The sequence below is a fragment of the Perca flavescens genome, chromosome 21 (genome assembly GCF_004354835.1).
Source record: "Perca flavescens isolate YP-PL-M2 chromosome 21, PFLA_1.0, whole genome shotgun sequence".
In the NCBI taxonomy this organism is placed as follows: domain Eukaryota; kingdom Metazoa; phylum Chordata; class Actinopteri; order Perciformes; family Percidae; genus Perca; species Perca flavescens.
This window is the reverse complement of record NC_041351.1, coordinates 16526693-16546380: the sequence shown is the minus strand read 5'-3', so window position 1 is coordinate 16546380 and position 19688 is coordinate 16526693. Positions and strand designations below refer to the sequence as shown.

General features: G+C 42.3%; 1 protein-coding gene across 3 annotated transcripts in view; it reads right to left on the bottom strand.

Annotated features, from left to right (window-relative positions):
• The window catches only part of ankfn1b (ankyrin repeat and fibronectin type III domain containing 1b), a 146159-nt gene that overhangs the window by 22971 nt on the left and 103500 nt on the right, over positions 1-19688 (bottom strand). For all 3 annotated transcript variants that reach the window (XM_028568531.1, XM_028568532.1, XM_028568530.1), the window contains one exon: positions 11796-11918. In XM_028568531.1, coding sequence (XP_028424332.1) covers positions 11796-11918 — 123 coding nt within the window. The remainder of the gene's footprint in view (positions 1-11795; positions 11919-19688) is intronic.

The following is a 19688-nucleotide window of genomic DNA, read 5'->3' as shown; positions in this document are numbered from 1 at the left end:
GTTCCAAAAGAATGAGATAACAATATTAGAGCAGTGACATCTTTTTGCATTTGCCGACCTAATCATCGAAAGACTCCGATCATAATTTTAATCCCTGTAGCAGTCAACATGTTTGCCTCGAGCCACGTGTCCTGTTCAAGTCCTTCAGAAATGCTTGCTTTTAATCAGTCACTCTGGAAAACATCAGAAGTTAAATACCGCAAATGTAAATGTTGTTTTTAAAAAGCAATGGCTTGAACAGAAGCAGGGAGAGGTTGAGGAAAGTAAATAAAGGTTGAGTTACGTTGGTCCATCATGCCATATGCCAAGAAGCATCACACAGGCCAAGAACAGATTTTTCAAGGTGAGAACATCTGTAGGAAAAATTTTATTTATAGTCCCGCTCTGCTATGGACATGTGAGCCCACAAGAGCATGAATACACACACACACACACACACACACACACACACACAAGCCCTCCCCCAACACATGCAGATTGTACAACAGCTGACGGCGGCCCACATAGTAGACTTTAAGCAGCTCCAAGCCCCCGCAACAAGCCCTTTTTCACAGGGCCGATACACCTAAAATACACCCGATCCCCGTCCCTTCCCGCTCCGTCCCATCCATCTCCACTCCATCCCGTAATAGAGGCCTTATTTTAGACATCCTCGTGTTCCCGGCTGGGCCTAACCTATTCCAGGGTTCCAGATAAAGCACGGCAGGTATTTGGAATAATTTTTCCATGGGCCTGGCCCGGAAGATAAAACAAGAGATATATTTGTAATGCGTGTGTCGGTATCCCATTTCAAAGAGAAAGCCCATTGGAATCCAGCCCCAGGCTTATTGTTATTTGCCTGAGATGGAACAGAGAACCTTTTTTTTGTCAGCAGGACGGTACCCCATCATTCTCTGACGACATTACGGAGTGTGTAACGTGGTGTAGGGTGTGTGTGTGTGTCTTTACTTTCAAAGAGATGTTGCATCCAACACGTGAGATTGGGATGTCATTCCCCAATGACATGCCCTCTACTACCCTGGTGAAAGATGAAAGACAATCATAACACGAAAAAAAAAGAGAAGAAGCAATATTAAGTGTCAAACAGAAAGAGAACGAGTAATGATAAGAAATAAATGTAAGGATTTCAACACAGCTTTTCAGCAACACATTTATCCAAACTATAAACTGATGACCATTATGATGACACCTTATCCAACCAGCAATCTGCTGTCAATAAATGCTGACAATGATCATGTCTTGATTTGATTAACAACCTTGGTTAGCACTAACCTCAGTGACAAATCCATTGCATTTCCTCTGAATGCTTCCCAATAAAAGCCGCCCCATGTTTCGCTAGATGAATGGTTCTAATGTTAACTAGCAGCAGTAGGAAATGTTTGGTTGGCATTTGCATTAATACAGCTCCGAGACAGCATTTAGGAGAGTAAACATTTAACAGTCAGGCTGATATCATGAGATAAACTTAGAAATGGTAACGCTGGGGGCGACCTCTAGCTCACCCAGTAAGAGGGTGTGCCCCATGTAGGCTGAGTCCTTTGCAGCGGCCCGGGTTTGAGTCCAACCTGTGGCCCTTAGCTGCGTGTCATCCCCCATCTCTCTCCCACCTTTCCTGTCTATCCACTGTCACTATCTAATAAAGGGAAAAAATACCCTCCCCCCCCGCCCCCCAAGATCCAGTGGTGGACTCCACCACTTAAATACTACCATAAAAACAAGAAATTATAAAATGAAAATACATTGGCTATCACACACACACACACACACACACACACATAGTCTATGTCACACAATTTCCTACACTTTTACCAGATTTGGGAAAAAGGAAGCAGTCGTTCTGGGAAACTAAAGTCTCTACCAAAAGCCAGGCTTCATGTTTGGCCCCCGACCAATCCCACATCAAATACACCCAGCCTGCTACAGTGAGACTGCATCAGCCCAACAAACAATCAACACCCCCAAACTGCAAACACACATACACGCAGCATTCACTTTATTAGTTGTATCGGCCTGTTTACACAAACAGCTTAGTCCTCCAGACAGTGAGTCACATGGACAGTTACTGACTGAAAGTCAAAATGGGAAAAACCTGTGATGTAAAAAAAAGAAAAAAAAAGAAATATATATATATATGATATATATGGTGGTTCCAGCATCTCAGAATTTCTGAGATTTTTGTGTGATCTAAAAAGCAGCCACAAGTATGCACATAACAGCTCATAACAGTTGTGTGCAGAGGGAAATCTCAGAAACACTTCAAAGCAAATCTGCAAACTGACAACAGAGTGGAAACTGTTGCCTCGTCTGTAAGAAAAACTGAATCCATCCAACCTGTTGTCAGCAGTACAGGGGTAACCAAACGCACGCACGCTTGCACGCACGCCGGAATCAACTGTGAATAAGATTCAAATCGCATCGCACGAGCATCTTGGTGAGCTAGCAACAAAATCATTTACATTACCTGTCCTCTTTATTTGGTTTCTTCTCATTCTTGTCATTTCTTGGTTTTTCTCTTGTTCTCTCTCTCTCTATTTGTTTTTGTGTTTACCCCCTAAGCCTGTCATGTTGTGTTACGTCTTCTTGACATTTGTTGATGCAACTTAGGGAAACATTAAGAGTGGATCAGCCTGCTAATAAAAATACAGCAGGAATGTTGCCAGGTAAAAATGAGATTACAAAGAACTGAAATTACTATTTAAAACAATGAATTGTTTAGCCCTACTCGGTAATGTAGGAATGATTAAGACAAATGGGAATGTAAGCAGAAAAATGTTCTTGGCCAGAGCTTTCTGCTTCTATAAATATAGATAATGTAAATCTAAACTATAAACAATGGAAAATGTCTTTACAACATACATACACACACACACACACACACACACACACACACACACACACACACACACACACACACACACACACACACACACACACACACAAACAGACAAAGTTTATGCTTGTGCCATAGTGGGGTACCTACAGGCATGTGTCTATGTGTGTGTGCATAATCATGTATATGCCAGAGAAAGAAATGACATGGGCTGTTGCCCAAATTAGGTACAGCAGCACAAAGAAATGTATTTTGGTAGTGAGAACGACTATACAATTATGTTAGTGTAACAAAAGCATATAATGCAACCATATATGGACACCTACATAGCCATGTTAGTCCCAAAGAGCTTCAAGGCATGGAGCTGTGTAGAAGAAAGCTTTTACAACAATGCTCTCAGCCAAAATCAGTTTAATTCTAAGATGTCTTTTCTTCCCTAATACGTCCTGCCTTCATCTGCTTTACACTACCTTTCTCCTTCTACCCTTGCCTCTGCTCCACCTCCTTCCCCAACTCCATCATATGTCATTCTGTCAGTGTGTCACAAGGTCTCTTAGGTCAGCTGTGTGCTGACAGGACCCCCCCCCATTTCCAAACATCTCACCAGTGGCTAGTATACTGCCACGAGAACACATAAATATCAGCTGAGTGTTAGTGTGTGTCCAATCGTGTTTATTACACACAGGCACAAATGACTATTCATATTAGTTGACATGTATTGCATCGGTTGTCTGCAAAGGTCAAGTCCCACAAAAAAAACAAAGAACTGGAGGAAGGTAGATGGATAGGGAGAGATGAAGAGAAGGAAAAGAGCGGCACCAGAAGGACAGTGCTCGCTGAAAACAGTGTGGCGGGGGTCAGAGAGGCAGACAGTGAGAGGAGAGAGTTGCACACACACACACACACACACACACACACACACACACACACACACACACACACACACACACACATGCACACAGCAGTGAGAGTACGCTTGCTGCTCTAAATGTGGCTTGTAGAAGGAAATTCTGAAATCTGAGTCTTGGCACCAGACAGGCTGGAAGCAGGAAGGCTGCTGGACGCACAGAGGGAGAGAGCAAGAGAGAAAGAGTAAGAGAGAGAGATGGGGGGGCAGCAGCAGTATTACTAGAATTCAAATAGCCGTCCCCTCTGTTTGGCTCTTATCAGCTTATAGGCAACATGAGGCCACGCCAACACTGTGACCTGCAGCCCCTAAGTTGGCATAGTAACACAACAAATGCAGACATACACATTCATGCTCACATATTAAAAACATACGGATGGCCATGTGCAGCGCTGTGTAGAGATTTCACATGCTTTTATAGCCAAGGAGACAATCAGAATGACTCTTACAGCCCTTTAGGGTCAGATTTTATGGATGACATTTTATTGAGGGATGTATCAGGTGTGTGCACGAGTGTATTAATGTTTCAGCGGTACACATTTGCTAAAAACCTCCCCTTTCACTTTAGCCCCAAGGGGTCGACAGAGTGAGATGCGGATGGATTACCCTACCAGATGTGCATTTGAAAAGTGGTAGAGTTGCCTGGAAGCAATGTACCTGATCAGCAAGATTATTAACATGGACTGTGGTGTTCTTTTGATAACAAGCAGCCTCATAAGTGCTGAGAAAACATCACCCAATCTGTTGCACCATTGGCAGCAGACAGCACAACTGATACCAGACAGGATAAAGCCATGAACTCAGTTGTTTACACCAGAATTACACCATTTAGTGTATTTTTCCACTGTTGAGTCATCCACTTTTTGTAATCCGCTGTCCACTTTAGACTCAACTTCCTCTTTTTGATAAGCTGGGTGTGCTGAGATGGTGCTCTTCATATCACTGTTGTTCTGAGGTGATGTTTATTTGTCATTGGCTTTGAGTTAGTCAGGCTAATTCTAATTCTTGTGACCTCGCTCATCTGGGTGACGCATGCAGCACAATCCCAGAACATTGGTCGACGGTGTGCTGTGCTCAGATCACCGGTGCACAGGTTGGTTGGTTCGTTCATACGTAACTCACTCTAAATTGTGAGCTGTGTGCATAATTGGGGAGTCGACGCAAACTGTGGACACCAGGTATATACCATATCATACTGCATGCTCCCACGTGAACATGCTCCCACTGCCCTTTATCTCTCTCTTTTTTCTGTCTCGTCTTTTATCTTGTCCTCTTCTTCTCACTTTCTCTCTCTCTCTCTCTCTCTCTCTCTCTCTCTCCCATGGGAGAAGGGCAGAGAAAGAGTGGGCGGTCCGCTGTATGTTTAACCTTTGAAGTGGGCCTGCTGTGCTGGGCAAGGCCTGCCACCTGTTGGGTCTGTGTGTGTGCATGTGTTGTGTGTGCACGCAGAGGTAAATCTTTCTAATTGTGATGAGCAGAGACAACAGCGGAGTCACCAAGGGGGATGTGGTGGCGGGCAGCGGCCAACGTTCTCAGGAAGGGGGTGGGGGGGTTGTGCTTCCAAGGTGGGATCACACACACAAACATACACACAACCCCTCCTCTGTCAGAGGCTTGGTGACACCATGTCTCCCATGGCGATCGTGGGCCCAGCCTGGGTGGCTCCAGGCCTTCTGTGTGTGTGTGTGTGTGTGTGTGTGTGTGTGTGTGTGTGTGTGTGTGTCACACCAAAGGGGTCCCTGCCTGGGCCGCCATATGCCTCCCACCCAGCCAAGGAGAGGAGAGGGGCGGGGGCGACCCCTGTCCACTGAAGCCACCAGTTGGCCCATTCTCTCAGTCACACGCCGCCCGGGCGCCATGTTTAAAGTCCCACGGCTGTTTATCTGGGATAGGGATGGAGGTACTTTTTTTTTTCTCTTGACTATGATATATCCTCCTAACGTGCATGCTCACACACAAATATGTACACTCCTGATTGGATGGACAGACGGATGGATGTTTAGAGAATGGAAAGGGTGACGGTGTGTCACTGCATGATAACCACAAATGTATCTGACATCAGTGTGTGTGTACACAATACCAGATTGCAGCTTGTTTCTAGAAGCTCACATGGACGCCCACAAACATTATGCACATGTACACTCACACACCCATCACTGAAATTCCCTCATTTAATCGTTAACAGTTATTACTATGTATTTGAGATTGACCCTGTTATGAATTTGTTATCTGTTATGGATGGAGCTGCACCAACATCTAAAGAACATTGAACCTCCAGGTGACGATCTAGATGGATGAAATCTGGAGTGAGATTCCCTGATGGAACCAAATCTGGACACAATCTGGAGCTGGCTCTGATATTAAACTGGATGTAGATACATTTGAGGTGGGTCATGTCAATCAGACACAGAAGTGACAGCTGGCAGCAGACCAGAAAGTAACAGTTTTGAATTCTGACAGCAACAATTTGATTGGTTAACAGAGGTTGTGGCAGAATCCGATTGGGTGAGGTAAATGGGGGAAACAATGTCTGCTGATTAGAAAACAATTCATAAATAAAAGAGAGAAAGTGCAAAGAATTCCTCAGTAAGCAAGTAAGTAAAGCTCTTTACTGGCTCTCACAGCGCTTCTGTTTCATTGTTGAGTACACTGACGTGGGTGGAAATCTGTACTACCTGAGCTTCCTATCTCAATCTGTAAACCATTTTCCAAGACTAGTTTCAAACCACAAGTCTCCTGGGTCCCCAGCCGATTTTCTTTCTGCCTCTGACCCTGAATACAACCCTCACACACACACATACACACACACACACACACACACACACACACACACTAGTAGAGAGTAGGCAGAGGGGTGTATTTTCCCCAGCTTGGGTTGTCTTTTATCAGCTTATAAGCAACACATGGAGCTGCGCTAACCCTCTGACCCACTGGCTGTCTTTCTCTGCACACACACAGAAACAGAAACAAACACACACAGACACATTAAATTAACTGTTTTTTTTCTACCATTTCTCTTTATTTTGTAACCTTTCCGTTCTCTTTTCAACTCTACAGTCCAGTTTTCAGGGCTATTTATCACTCGATCTAGCTGTCCCTCTCCATCATCTTTTCAATCTGACATGTCATCTGCTTCAGTCTCAATCATTCTCACTCTCTCCTTCCTCCTCTTCTTACCCCCCCATCCCCTACATCTCTCAGTCTACCTCCCCCCCTCTCTCCCTCTCTCTCTCTCTCACTGCCCTCCATCCCCACCCCCTGTCTCTCTGTGTCTGTGTGCTGAGTTGAGGTTTGGAGTGGAAACCAGAGTATCAAGTCAGAGACACACAGGACAAGAGGGAGCCAGCCTCATAAATCTCCCTTAGTGCGGCCCACAGCATCCAGAGTCAAGAAGCATATTTGAGTGCATGTATCTGTGTGTGTGTGTGCATGCATGTGTTTATGTATATATGTGTATATGTATGTGTGCATGTGTGTATTTAATTTACATAATTTGTAGGCACACATTTGAGAGGGTTTATGTGTGTGTGTGTGTGTGTGTGTGTGTGTGTGTGTGTGTGTGTGTGTGTGTGTGTGTGTGTGTGTGTAAGAAAGAATAGCCCAGGGTCTATCCAAAAGCAGAGAGATAAGCAGAAATTCTGCTCCCTCGCGTGCACTGGAATCTATAGAGTGGCATCTTGGCAACAACTCGGTCTCAACAAATTAATATTACAGGCCTAGAAGCAGTTGATGTTAACGGGACATCTGAAACAAACAAAATTTTTTTTTCCTCATATCCTCAAGGGTTTGTCAATAAAAACTAAAGTTGTTTCTATTGGTGTCTTCGTCATGTAGGCACTTAAAGGTGCAGTTGGTAAGACTTATAAAACTAACTTTCTGTCATATTTGCTGAAACTGACCCTATGTTCCAGTAGAACTACATGAAGCAGGTAATTTAAAAATAAATCTGGCTCCTCTGGCACCACCTACAGCCTGTAGTGCAATTTGCAAAAATCCACAGCTCCCTGTTCAGATGCACAAATCAGGGCAATCACTGCTCATGCACACACATTCATTCTCCCTTGTGGGGGGAGGGGCTTAGGAGAACGTTTTGGGCTTTAGCGGAAACGGGGGAGGGACTGAGAAGTTGTCGATGTTCACATTTTTTGGCTAAGTCCTGGATCTTCGCAATCCTACCTACAGCACCTTTAAAATGGTTCAGAAAACAATCTCACCACAAGGTGGTTACATGATCTTCATCAGCAGAGTTTGGTCAGTTGTCATGTCATGTCCTTATTGACTGAAGGACAAAAGATTCTGGTTTCTAATAGCCTACCTTCCTACATGTGGTGGGTGTATAACTGATATTTCTAATGTATATTCAGTAAAACAGGATAAAAATACTTTCTAGCCCAATATTGCATCAAGTTTATAGATCATCTTGAACTATATGTGTGTTAAAGCTTTTTAGTGTTAAATATATTCTAAGAATTATGTTATTTAAATGCAGCCAGAAAGTAAAATGCTCAACATTCCAGCACAAGCAGGGATCAGTTTCCTTCTGTCGTGATCTTTAACATTGTTTGCTGAGCAGAATTTCTAAAAAAAAGAAAAATTATAGGGATCTATAACCTCCTCATTTGTCCCTCTTGTTTGAGCTGACAGCTCTCAGCCACAGAAGAAATAAGAAAAATCTACAGAGAGGATGAAAAAGAAAGAGTGGGGAATATAATATCAAATTAGAACCAAATGAGGCAAGTGGCACACTGTCCAAAACCACTTTACACCCAGGCCCCTTGAGCATCACCCTCCTTTTTCCACTAAGACTTTGGTAATGTCTCTGTTCTTTTTTATTCCCTTTGTGCACCATTCATAAGGATTAGCACTTGGTAACCCCCTTACCCAACTCTAAACAGTGCTAACTATTACAATGTGCGTTTTCTCATGTATGTGTGTGAGCATGAATATCAAGGAGAAAATCAGACATTCGAACATGAGTTTGTGTGTGTGTGTGTGTGTGTGTGTGTGTGTTTGGGTGTGTGTTAATATATCGACTACAGGAAGGGGAGGCTGGCTTCTCTCCTGGCATCGAAATTAGGACGTTATCCTAAGAGTGCTGTCAGCTCCGAGTTATCCCTGAAGACAGGGTGGCACCAGGCAGAGAAGGGGATGGAGAGGGTTTAAACCCTCCAGCACATACTGCATAACCACACACATCACAATCAAACACTTACTGGTGTGGTACCAACTTCAGATTTCAACTTATTTATGAAGTGGATTTGGTTTGAGTAAAGAATGCTACAGTTCAAGTTGATGTTTAAGTACTTATGTATAGAGTTTCCTCTCCAGGCGTACTGCGGGGGAACTGTTATGGGAAATAAAAACTGCTTGGCCGACATACATGGCTGCCTCTCCATTGTACTCAGGGGTTTTGGCAAAGGGCTGGAACTGCCTTTCTGTCACCAAGAGAGGATATGGAAATAAAGACTTATTTACTGACTCTGCATTGGAACAGAACCAGTGTCCCTTTATAGCCCCAGTATTGACTGTACTGGATGTCCACGTCATGCACAGGAAACAAGGCAGCAAATATACGCGACAGGAGACAGACCTATGTTAGGCTGAGTTTAGTTTAGATGTTGAACTTAATGTTCTCATAATTTAAATAATGCCCTTAGTGACATGCAGTTTCAGCAGCAGGCTGAGGTAAAATCAAATAGGTTCTCAAATGGCTTTTAGAAAACCAGAAGTAAAAAACTGCTTTTTATTCAGAATTATAGAATAGAAATCTCACAAGGCCATTTTTACCCAAAGACGTCACAGATTGTGATTATTCATACGAATGGTTTCCTGGAGAAAAAAAGAAAAATCTATCAATATTTTTTCAACAATCTTAACAGGCAGCAAATAGCCTCTGGTTTCCCCTTTACTACTCCTTCTCACCACCTTCTTCTACTCTATACTCCACCCATATCCTAGAGGCCATTTACTATGATTACCAATAACAATAACACTCCCATTATCTTTTATTATCGCATTTTCCCAAGACCCTGCCAGCCCTGACGGACTTTGATAAAGCTACAAAACGACTGCTGTTTCAAGCTTGTATATGGGCTGCCTTGGCTAAGAATTCCATTAATAGTCACAGTTTGTTTGGGTATCTGACTTCAATCGACATAAACGGCAATGGTCCACTAAATAGATAGTAAAGTGTTAAGCCACCTGAGACTCCTTTACTGCGGAGGGCTGCTGGTAGGTTTCCAGCATGGCATTTAATATGATCTTTGTGTCACTTTACTCTTAAAGGTTTTGATTTAAAGAGTGAAAGGAGGGGTGCAGTGCACAGATAAACATAATTAAACCTTCATTTTAAAGCGCATATTAGTGGGTAACGCTACATTTCCACATTTCCCTTTCACTGGAGGAAAAGACATTCCAGGCATCAACGGTTCCTAGACAACAGGTAACTATTTACTGTAGATATGTCTGAGCTGTACTCTAATATCTCAGCACATAATATATACAAAACGCTCCTTGAATGAGTCACATAATAGAAACGATTTTTTACTTGTACACATGGCATTTAAAAAACACATTCCAACACAATATATTATTTGATTGAGTACACTACTTAGAAAGATATTGCTCTGTGATAACAATTACTTGTTAGCAAAACAATAAGACAGATTGCTCGGACAGACTACTGGAAGTGCTATAAATGTCGAACAATTCCAGAAATGCAAATGATTCATGGGATGTTTTCGGTAGATGCTACTAGCACACGTGTTTTCCTTCTGACCGCGTTGATGACTGTGCATTCCAGAGGAGCCGTGCTGGTCTTGTCAGGACCTTGTTTCACCTCCCAGTAGCATGACTCAGCCCTCAACCTTGAATCTCTCCTCCTGGGGTCCCTTGTTTATTATGTCACAAAAGACCAGTCACACTCCTGTAACGGCGGCTCGCCCCGGAGAAAGTCGGAATCCAGCTGTAGCCGAGCCCCCCCATCCCTCTCGTAAATGAGCATGTCCAATCTACCCACTGTGTTTCATTAAAACCAGACTACATCAATCAGGGCGTGAACTTTAAAGGCCAGGTCCCCTCTCCAGCATCATGGGAGAAAAACACAAACCTGTTAAAGTAAAGGACCTCACACTGCACATATACTCCAACGCTCGTACACTTAACACCACAGTTCTACTGGCGGACCACACATCGCAACTTCAGTCCGAGACCACACAGTAGGTCTCATAAGGCCGACAAAAGACCTCGTAAGACCTCACACCGGGCCCAAGCATCATTCGATAGGACCTCAGAGAATCCCACACCTGTAACTCCACAAACTGCAGTAACTCTACTTGATAGCTACTGTGGTCCCTGCACAACAATTAGAAACCTGCAAACTGTTTATACCCGAGACATTTTTTACATGACAAAATGAAGTGCAAAGGAAGTTTAAGATCAGCTTTAATCTGGGGCTATTTTCCCATATGCTGAGAGAAATATAAAGGAAGAGCCAAGAATACATAGCAGGAAGCTCAGGGGGGATGCCAGATGGACAGAAGGCAGGATGGATGGGTATATAAATGAGTGGAGGCCGTGCAACAAGAGGGGAGACTGGGAAGGAGTCCCATGGGTGTGGACGGGAAGGCAGACTCGCGATGGAAAGCTTTCAAACTCCTTTCATCGGCTGCCTGAGGACTGGAGCTTTACAAGAGCAAGATGAGCCGGCGCCACTGAAGCTGTTTGGCGCTCTTCAACGAAACCCAGACGCAGAGACAAAGCAGGACCCTATCACCACTCCGCCCACTCTCTGTCCCCACCCATAACACCAGCCATCCAATCCTCATCAACCTCAGCCTTGACTTTGTACACAGACACATTATATCAAGGCCCAGATGCAGTTGTCTCTCTTGTTAGGTGTTACTTTTCGGATTTCAATGAACAATTCTGCTCAAAATCCTTTTTCTGATACCAGTTTATGAAGTCTTATTTCATAATCGTCACATGTCTGAAGTAGTGAAGGCCACATACACTATCACAACCTTTTAAAGCAGATTAAGAGATGGTCTTTGGGCTTACCAGTCCACGCTAAGAGATCGTCTCCTGTAGGAGGGAGGTCTGTCCGTGGAAGTCTTCTCTGCTTTGGCCACACGCTCTTTGAGGGACAGACGATGGGTAAATTTGGAGATCCCTGACTCTGACCTTGGGGACAGAACAAAAATAAATAGATCAGAATAAGACTCAACTGGTTTAGACATGGACATTGGCCCATTACGTGGGCAATCTTCGACAAACCTTCTGTTGTGCATCATATTCTATTATCGTTCAGGAGTAGTAACATAAGTGCCTTTTTTCTCAGCTCTTAGTATAAACGATTGCTAATAAGAAAACACATAGAGGGACTGATATTTGTACTGTGGGTTTATCATCTCCTGTAGTACAGAAATTCTCTCTGCCAAAAACTCAAAACATTCAGCTAAGGTTAAATGTTGCTGGAAAACACGAATGTCTCAGTGAAATGGATTATTATGCCTAAAACTAAACTCGGTTTTTGCAGAAATCACAATACTTAGTGGAAATGTAGTCCATGAAGTTGATAAACAGTGTAACAATGCTGCAGTTCCCAGAGGAAACATTAGGTTTCAGGGAAAGCCGCATACTTCCTGCCTAATTTTCTCCAAATCTTTTTCACAGATAAAAAAGTGAAGTCACACACATTTTAATCTCCTCTACTGGGCTGCCAATGTCCCAGTTCAACTTTTCGCTCAAAATTAAAAACAGGAAATGTAATATTTCTTCCATTCCAGCCCGGGACACATTTGATGATACTCAGCTTTGCAATATTGCTGTGGTAACAGTGTGGAATAATCAAAATGTAATAATATTCTCTATCAAAGAGCCAGGCTCACAGAGGAACATTGCTGGAGCACAGAGTATGTGATGTAAAAAAAATCACAAGGCGTATTAAGCAAAGGTTTATATACTGTACATGTAGCCAAACGGAATAAAAACTTGTGGGTAACTTTTAGGTAAGTCAAACACTGTAGGAACAAAAATATAAATCAAAAATGCCTAATTGAAGGATCTCTCTGCTGGTATTGCCACAAACAGAGGATTACACAAAATGATGCCCAAGTATTACGCGACCTTCTTCGCTCACCTAATCTAACACACATGCTGTTTCCATTTCATTATGAAATGATAAAGCATCTCTAATAATGACTCATACGTACTTGCACACATACATAGATCTCCTCTCAACGTGAGCCAAAAAGCATTTTAGTCTCCATGGTGAGCTCTGTTGGAGACACACTGCAGGGAGGGTTGGATTGAGGAGAGCACAGACAACCGGGGTGCACCCTGCCACTCAAAACCAAAGCTTAAATCTGCCATCGCTTTTATTTATGTACTTTATGTAAGATGCCACAAAAATAACAGTTCACATAAGGCTTTGATACAACAGGATCGATAAAATCGTACACAATGGTTCATGCTGTTACTTTGATTACTGAACAGTGACATGGATGAATGACAGTGTGGTGATGCATCCACTTGCACCTAACTCAATTGCCAAATTGGCACAATGTCACGTCATTTTTTGGGCATTGTGATGCAGAGGTCTGACAGGACCTTGCATGAGTAATTCATATGTTCTTGTCCAGGAGAGTGCTTTACTTCAGAAAGAGGACAGAAGGTCTGAGAGTGTCCTGTCAAGTCTAATGCTTCGATGAGAGACCGGTCAGATCTGAGAGAATTATTCAGTTGGATGGAGACTTTTATTGCATCACAGACTTTGTAAACGTTCCCACAGGTGTGAATAAAAGACTATTGTGACCTTGGAAATTAAAGTGAAATCCTTTTAAAAAGTTACAGATTCATGCCAGCTGGGATCGCTGCTACCTTGCCTGGAACATTCTATCCTCTTTTCCAAACTGATATAAAAATAAATGTCTCGTAATAAGATGGCTTTCATTGCCAAAATTCTATTTCATCCCTCTCTCAAAACAGACAGAATCCATATTCTTGACAGGTATCATAAATCCAAGTTCTCTGAACACCAACTTAAAAAACAAAGGCAACAAAGCGACAAATAAAGAGTACATTTTAATATTAGATCAACCTTTTACAGAATCACAGTGGGCATAAAATCAAAGCGCCCAGACTATGATCACAGTTTACAATAAATATTTCAAAGAAAAGCTTTTCTGTCTATATAAAACTGGGAAGCATTTTCTTCTTGTGGCATATTCTCTAATGTTACAACAACACATTCCTCATAAGACCAGCTGTTGCACTATAAAGACGTTGCCATAAGCTGAGATGAAAATGCATGAGTTCTCATTCAAAATGACCTCATGCTATGGCTTATCTGGTAGAACAACCCCCTGGCCTTACTGCCTTCGTTCCCACTCCTACACCCTCAACTACTGTTTCCTGACCCTATGCCAGCTTCTCCAAAGAGCTGGTTGACCTCGAAGACAAAGAGGCATATTTTCCTGTATGAATCACACAAATGGGGTGTGGGATTTTGGTCAGAGCAACCCGTAATTGATGGTATTAAGTTAGACTGGGCTTCTTCTTCAAGGGCTTTTAATTAAATTAGTAGCACTGCCCTGTGTATGCCAGCTACTTCCAATCACTGATGCTAATGTCTCTGTTTATGTTTCCATAAACTGTGTATTTGAGAAAATCAGAATTATAAATAGACTACAGGGTTGATTGGTTTGGATCATTATTGGGTTGTTAATAATTGCCTTGGTTTATATGTCTAATATGTTTGGCCTGTGCCCAATAGTTTACATTTAGAATTCCCTGTAAAACTTCAAACAAACTTTTGGATCAAACACATGACACAACATGACCATAGGATAATGACTTCAATGTCATGAAAACACATAGGATCATGACTTCAAAGACACGGGGGCCAGTGGACATAGAAGAGGACTCAGGGAATCCCTTTGAGGGGTTTAAAAGGAGAAAAAAAAGGACATGCGAAGCAGGTGGGTCTAAGCGAAGGGGATCTGCTGGCAACTGGCTCTCTCTTGGCTCCCTGAGAGCCTCAACCCCTGGCTCCGCCCCATGCAGCTGTCCCTGATAACATCATCACAGCAGGCACACTGTGATGATGCAATCCCCTTGGAGGCTCACTCAGGATATCCCGGTCGATTATCCTCTCATCAGAATTTTATTTTCTCTTTCATTTCCCTGGTGTTGATTACGGTTTAAGAAATCAGAGATTGATTGTTTTTCCGTATAGAACCGAGTCTATATTGTGACCTTGAAGCCATATGATCCAAAACACACACAACCAATTAAGTTTTTAACCTATAGCACAACCAGGAAGGTTTATTTTATTTATTAGTTTATTTGTCAGGGACAATGCAGCGCACATTATTACATACATAATTATCACAGTCAAAACCATAACAATATGTGTACCCAAGGTTTCTAGCCCAACCCCTGATTTCTAAAAAGCGAGGGGTTACCTGGGCACTGTATACTAATATATTACATCAACATTTACAGATTCATGACCCCATTACCCAGACCCCAGTAACAACACAAATGCCAAGCACCCAGACCTTACCAGCCCTGGGCCGCTTCGTGTTTATCCCATACCCAGACCCGTCCCCGGGGGGTGAAACAGCCAGGTATCTAGCACAGACAATACATCACAACAGGGACAACAGAGTGTGTGCATGTGTGTGTGTACGTGCACCTGCTACTGCATTTATGGACCTGACTCAGTGGCTACATGTTTGGTTTTCTTTCAGCCAGCGTTTCACCTTTCTATTAAATGTTTTCATTTTGGTCTCTGTTTTTATTTCAGTTGGTAAATCATTCCAAAAATGGGTCCCTATCACTGAAAAACATGACTGGCCGAAAGTGGTTTTGCGCCCCTCTGCTATGCAGTTGCCACCCACTGCTCCCCTAGTGGCCACTCTCCTTGAATTTGTTTTTGTCACAAAAGGACAGAGTACGGCTGGAGATAGATTATTATTTGAGCATTTAAAAGTCAGTTTAAGAAAAGAGAACTTAATAAAGCTATCAAAATGTAAAAGCTTGTATTTCTGTACAAACAGTGGTGCCACATTGTTTCTGATCCATTATTTTCAGTGCCTGTTTCTATAATGATATGATGGGTTTGACTGTTGTATGGGAGGCTTGGCCCCATACAGTAGCACAGTAGGATAAGTGAGAGAGTATCATGGCATGAAAAAACAGTAAAGCTGCCTTGACAGGTTTGTGATGCCTTCATCATTCTGAAACAGTTCAGGTTTGTCCAGACAGTCTTACAAAGTTTGTTAATGTGTTTTTGGTTTAATTTGAGTTGGGAATCCAGAATAATACCTAAAACTTTAAATTCCTCAACTTCCTCTAAGGACTCTTGGTCTATTTTGATAGTACACTTGGCTTTCCCTCTCATAGAGAAGCACATAGTGCATACATAGGAGCCAGACAGTGCTTCAGCACCTGCCAGGCTGCCCTGTCGTCTTGGAAGAAAAATCCTTCAAAGCCAATGTAGGCAAACCTGTATGTCCCTTGTCACTTCTCATCTCACACCTCAGCCATTTTGCCCTTCTCTCAATGAATACAGACAAAGGCTATAAAGTCATTCAGACCACATGCAGAATGGATGCCGAACCCTCGCTGAGCGAAGCTGCACAGCATGTGTGCACAGTGGACAGAGGCTCTGCAGTGGAAGCTTTCTTTTGCCATCTCTTTTCTATTTGTCTCTGAATGTCTCTGAGCTTGTAATTACTGAAATTCATTGTAAAAAAACACTGAACTAATGTATGTAAATGAACAGATTTGATCACTTCTATCTGATAACTTTTCATTTCTTTAATGTGTTTCTACTGGCATCAGTTTTACTGTTTTTTGTTGTTGAGGTTGACATTTCCCTGAATTGGATGGATTGCCATGAAATTTAGTGCAGATATCCATGGCGCCAAAAGGATAAATCCTGACGGCTTTGGTGATTCCCATTTATCCAGAGAAATATCTAAACATCTGATGGATTGGCATACAAGTTTGTACGGCCATTCATAGTTCCCAGACGTTGTGTTCTAATGACTTTTGGTAATCCCCTGACTTTTCCTTTAGCACCACTATGAGGTAGACATTTGTGGTTTTGAGTGAAATGTCTCAACATTTCTTACAGACACGCAGGACCCCTTCAGGATGAATTGTAATAACATTTCATGTAGCACCAATATGAGCTCATTACTGTTGCCAAAATACCCCCGCAAATCAAATCCATACTTCACCATTAACTGTCAAGCCACTAAACCTGTATGGAAATAAACACCTCTGCTGAAACGTTAAATTCGTTAATGATCATAGGATACGAGACAACACCGTCTCTCTCTCTCTCTCTCTCTCTTCACTTTCTCTCTCTCTCTCCTCTCTCTGCACACACACACACAGTCCGGTTCTGGTGGTTGATGAACGCAGATATGTGCTGTTTAGCTCTCATAGGTGGGTAGCGCACTGCCATGAGTCCATGACGCTAATGTCTGATTACTCCACATTTTCATTTTTTAAAGATTATTTTTTGGGCTTTTTCGCCTTTATTCGACAGGACAGCTAGGTGAGAAAGGGGAGAGAGAGGGGGAAAACATACAGGTCGGATTCAAACCCTGGACCATTTTTGTCAATGGCATAAACCTCTAATTATATGAGTGCCTGCTCTACCCACTGACCCAACCTCCACATTTTCATTGTGATATCTTCTTCTATTCTGAATCTGCAACGTTCTCTGTCAGGTAAATCAGTAAGTTAGTAGTAGCATATGAAGTGGTTTGGGGTCCTTCTGTAAGTAATTTTGGGGTACAAATTGGTTTTTATGAATTCTACCAGCAGCAATACCACAGGCCAAGCAATCGGTCCATTCCAAACAGGCACATTTTCAACGGGCACTGCACTAGTTTTAAGAGGTTTTAAAAAACTTGTATGCATTTTTAATTAAAATTCTAAAATTGTATCCATTAAGACCAATTTAACTGAAGGCGTGCAGATGATCAGCTCCTCTATGACTTGCAAAGTCAGTTCAACAGCCTGCAGACAACTAAAACACACACCAAAAGATAACAACAGCCTCACATGGTTTACCTCAGACAAGGTTTGTTCTCACATCGCAACGTTTCTTTAACCACTGGACCATCTCCAGCGCCGATGAACACTGAGAACCAGAGACGAGGAAGATCAGACTGAAGCAGCAGTAACTTCACCTTCATCAACCTGCAGACTGAAACCTGTTCACACTGTAACCTGTTCACACTGACAAACTGACAAAGTCTAATTCTTCTCTGTGAGAGTCACTTCACCTCACAGATGCCTGAGAGCTCAGCTGGTAATAAACTGCCTCACAGTCTTTGGTGTTTTCCTTCGATCAACCCTCAGAAGGCTGTTTCATACAGGTGTCTCTTATTGTGAAGGGATGAAACAGCCCTCTGAGGGTTGACAGAAGGAAGACACAGAAAAAAGATGTGATTTGAACCCACAACCTTTCAGAATGCGAGGCAGTTTCTCCACCAGGTGAGTTGAGAACCTGTGAGGTGAAGTATCACTCACAGACCCTATCAGTGTTTCAACTTGTTTCAGTGTAAACAGGTTTTATCCTGTAAACTTAGTTTTTCTGCAGGCTGATGAAGCTAAAGTTTCTGCAGCTTCAGTCTGATCTGTTTTGTGTCTCTGGTTCTTTGTGTTAACCAGTACTGAAGATGGACCAGTGGTTAAGGACACCGACCGGAGATGTTGATACGCAGGTTCAAACCCCGCCTGAGGTAAAGCACACAGGAGTGAATGTTTGTATATGGTTTCATTTGTCTGCTCTAAAAAAACAACAACTAATTTCAACTGACAACTAAAAATTTCAACCGACAACTAAAAATTTCAACCGTTGCGATCACGAAAGCCGTTCGTCAAGAAATTGCGTCAATTTCAACTTGCGAATTTACAACATCATCATCATCTGAGGAGGAGGAAAACCAACACGTAAGTCCAAGTGAGCCTAGGTGGTCGAGCTAGCTAGCTTAGCTAGCTTGACAGGCATTATTTAAAACATTTTTTTTGCTTTTGTTATCACTTTAAATGTGTGTGTTTTAGTGCTCTGCCGACAAACTTAATCATTACGATTTTTGTGCTAATAGTCCTGATGGTGGCACTACAACAGCCATCTAAAATTACACAGAAGTACATTTACAGAAGTTTTAAAAAACTTGTATGCATTTCTAATTAAGGTAAACGCTTTCAAATTGTATCCATTAAAACCAATTTAAACTGAAGGCGTGCAGATGATCAGCTCCTCTATGACTTGCAAAGTCAGTTCAACAGCCTGCAGACAACTAAAACACACACCAAAAGATAACAACAGCCTCATATGGTTTACCTCAGACAAGGTTTGTTCTCACATCGCAACGTGTTTTCCTTCGATCAACCCTCAGAAGGAAGACACAGAGAAAAATAATTGGGATTTGAACCCACAACCTTCAGAATGTGAGTCTTTCTACCAGGTGAGCTGAGGACCTGTGAGACGAATGGACTCTCACAGACACCATCAGTGTTTCAACACGTTTCAGTGTTTCAACTAGAGATGCATCGATTACAACTTTCTAGGCCGATTCCGATTTCCGATTTTTCATTGAGTTTGACCTGCCGATACCGATTTTAGCCAATTCCTATTTCACTTCTTCTAACCACTTTACAGCACACACAAATATTTATTTTCTATCTTTTCTTTAATAGAAAATTTTACATTTTGCATAGAAAATTTTTTGAACAGATAATCGATCGCTATAAAATAGAACTATAAATTACTCCTAGTGTGGGAAATTAACACACATTTAAAGTGCAATGTTACGGAAGAACCATTTCCTTCTTTTCACATCCAATATCCATCTATTTTTTTATATATTTAGCAAACTAAACTTCTGTATGTATGAAAACAGGGAAAACAGGTAATGGCAA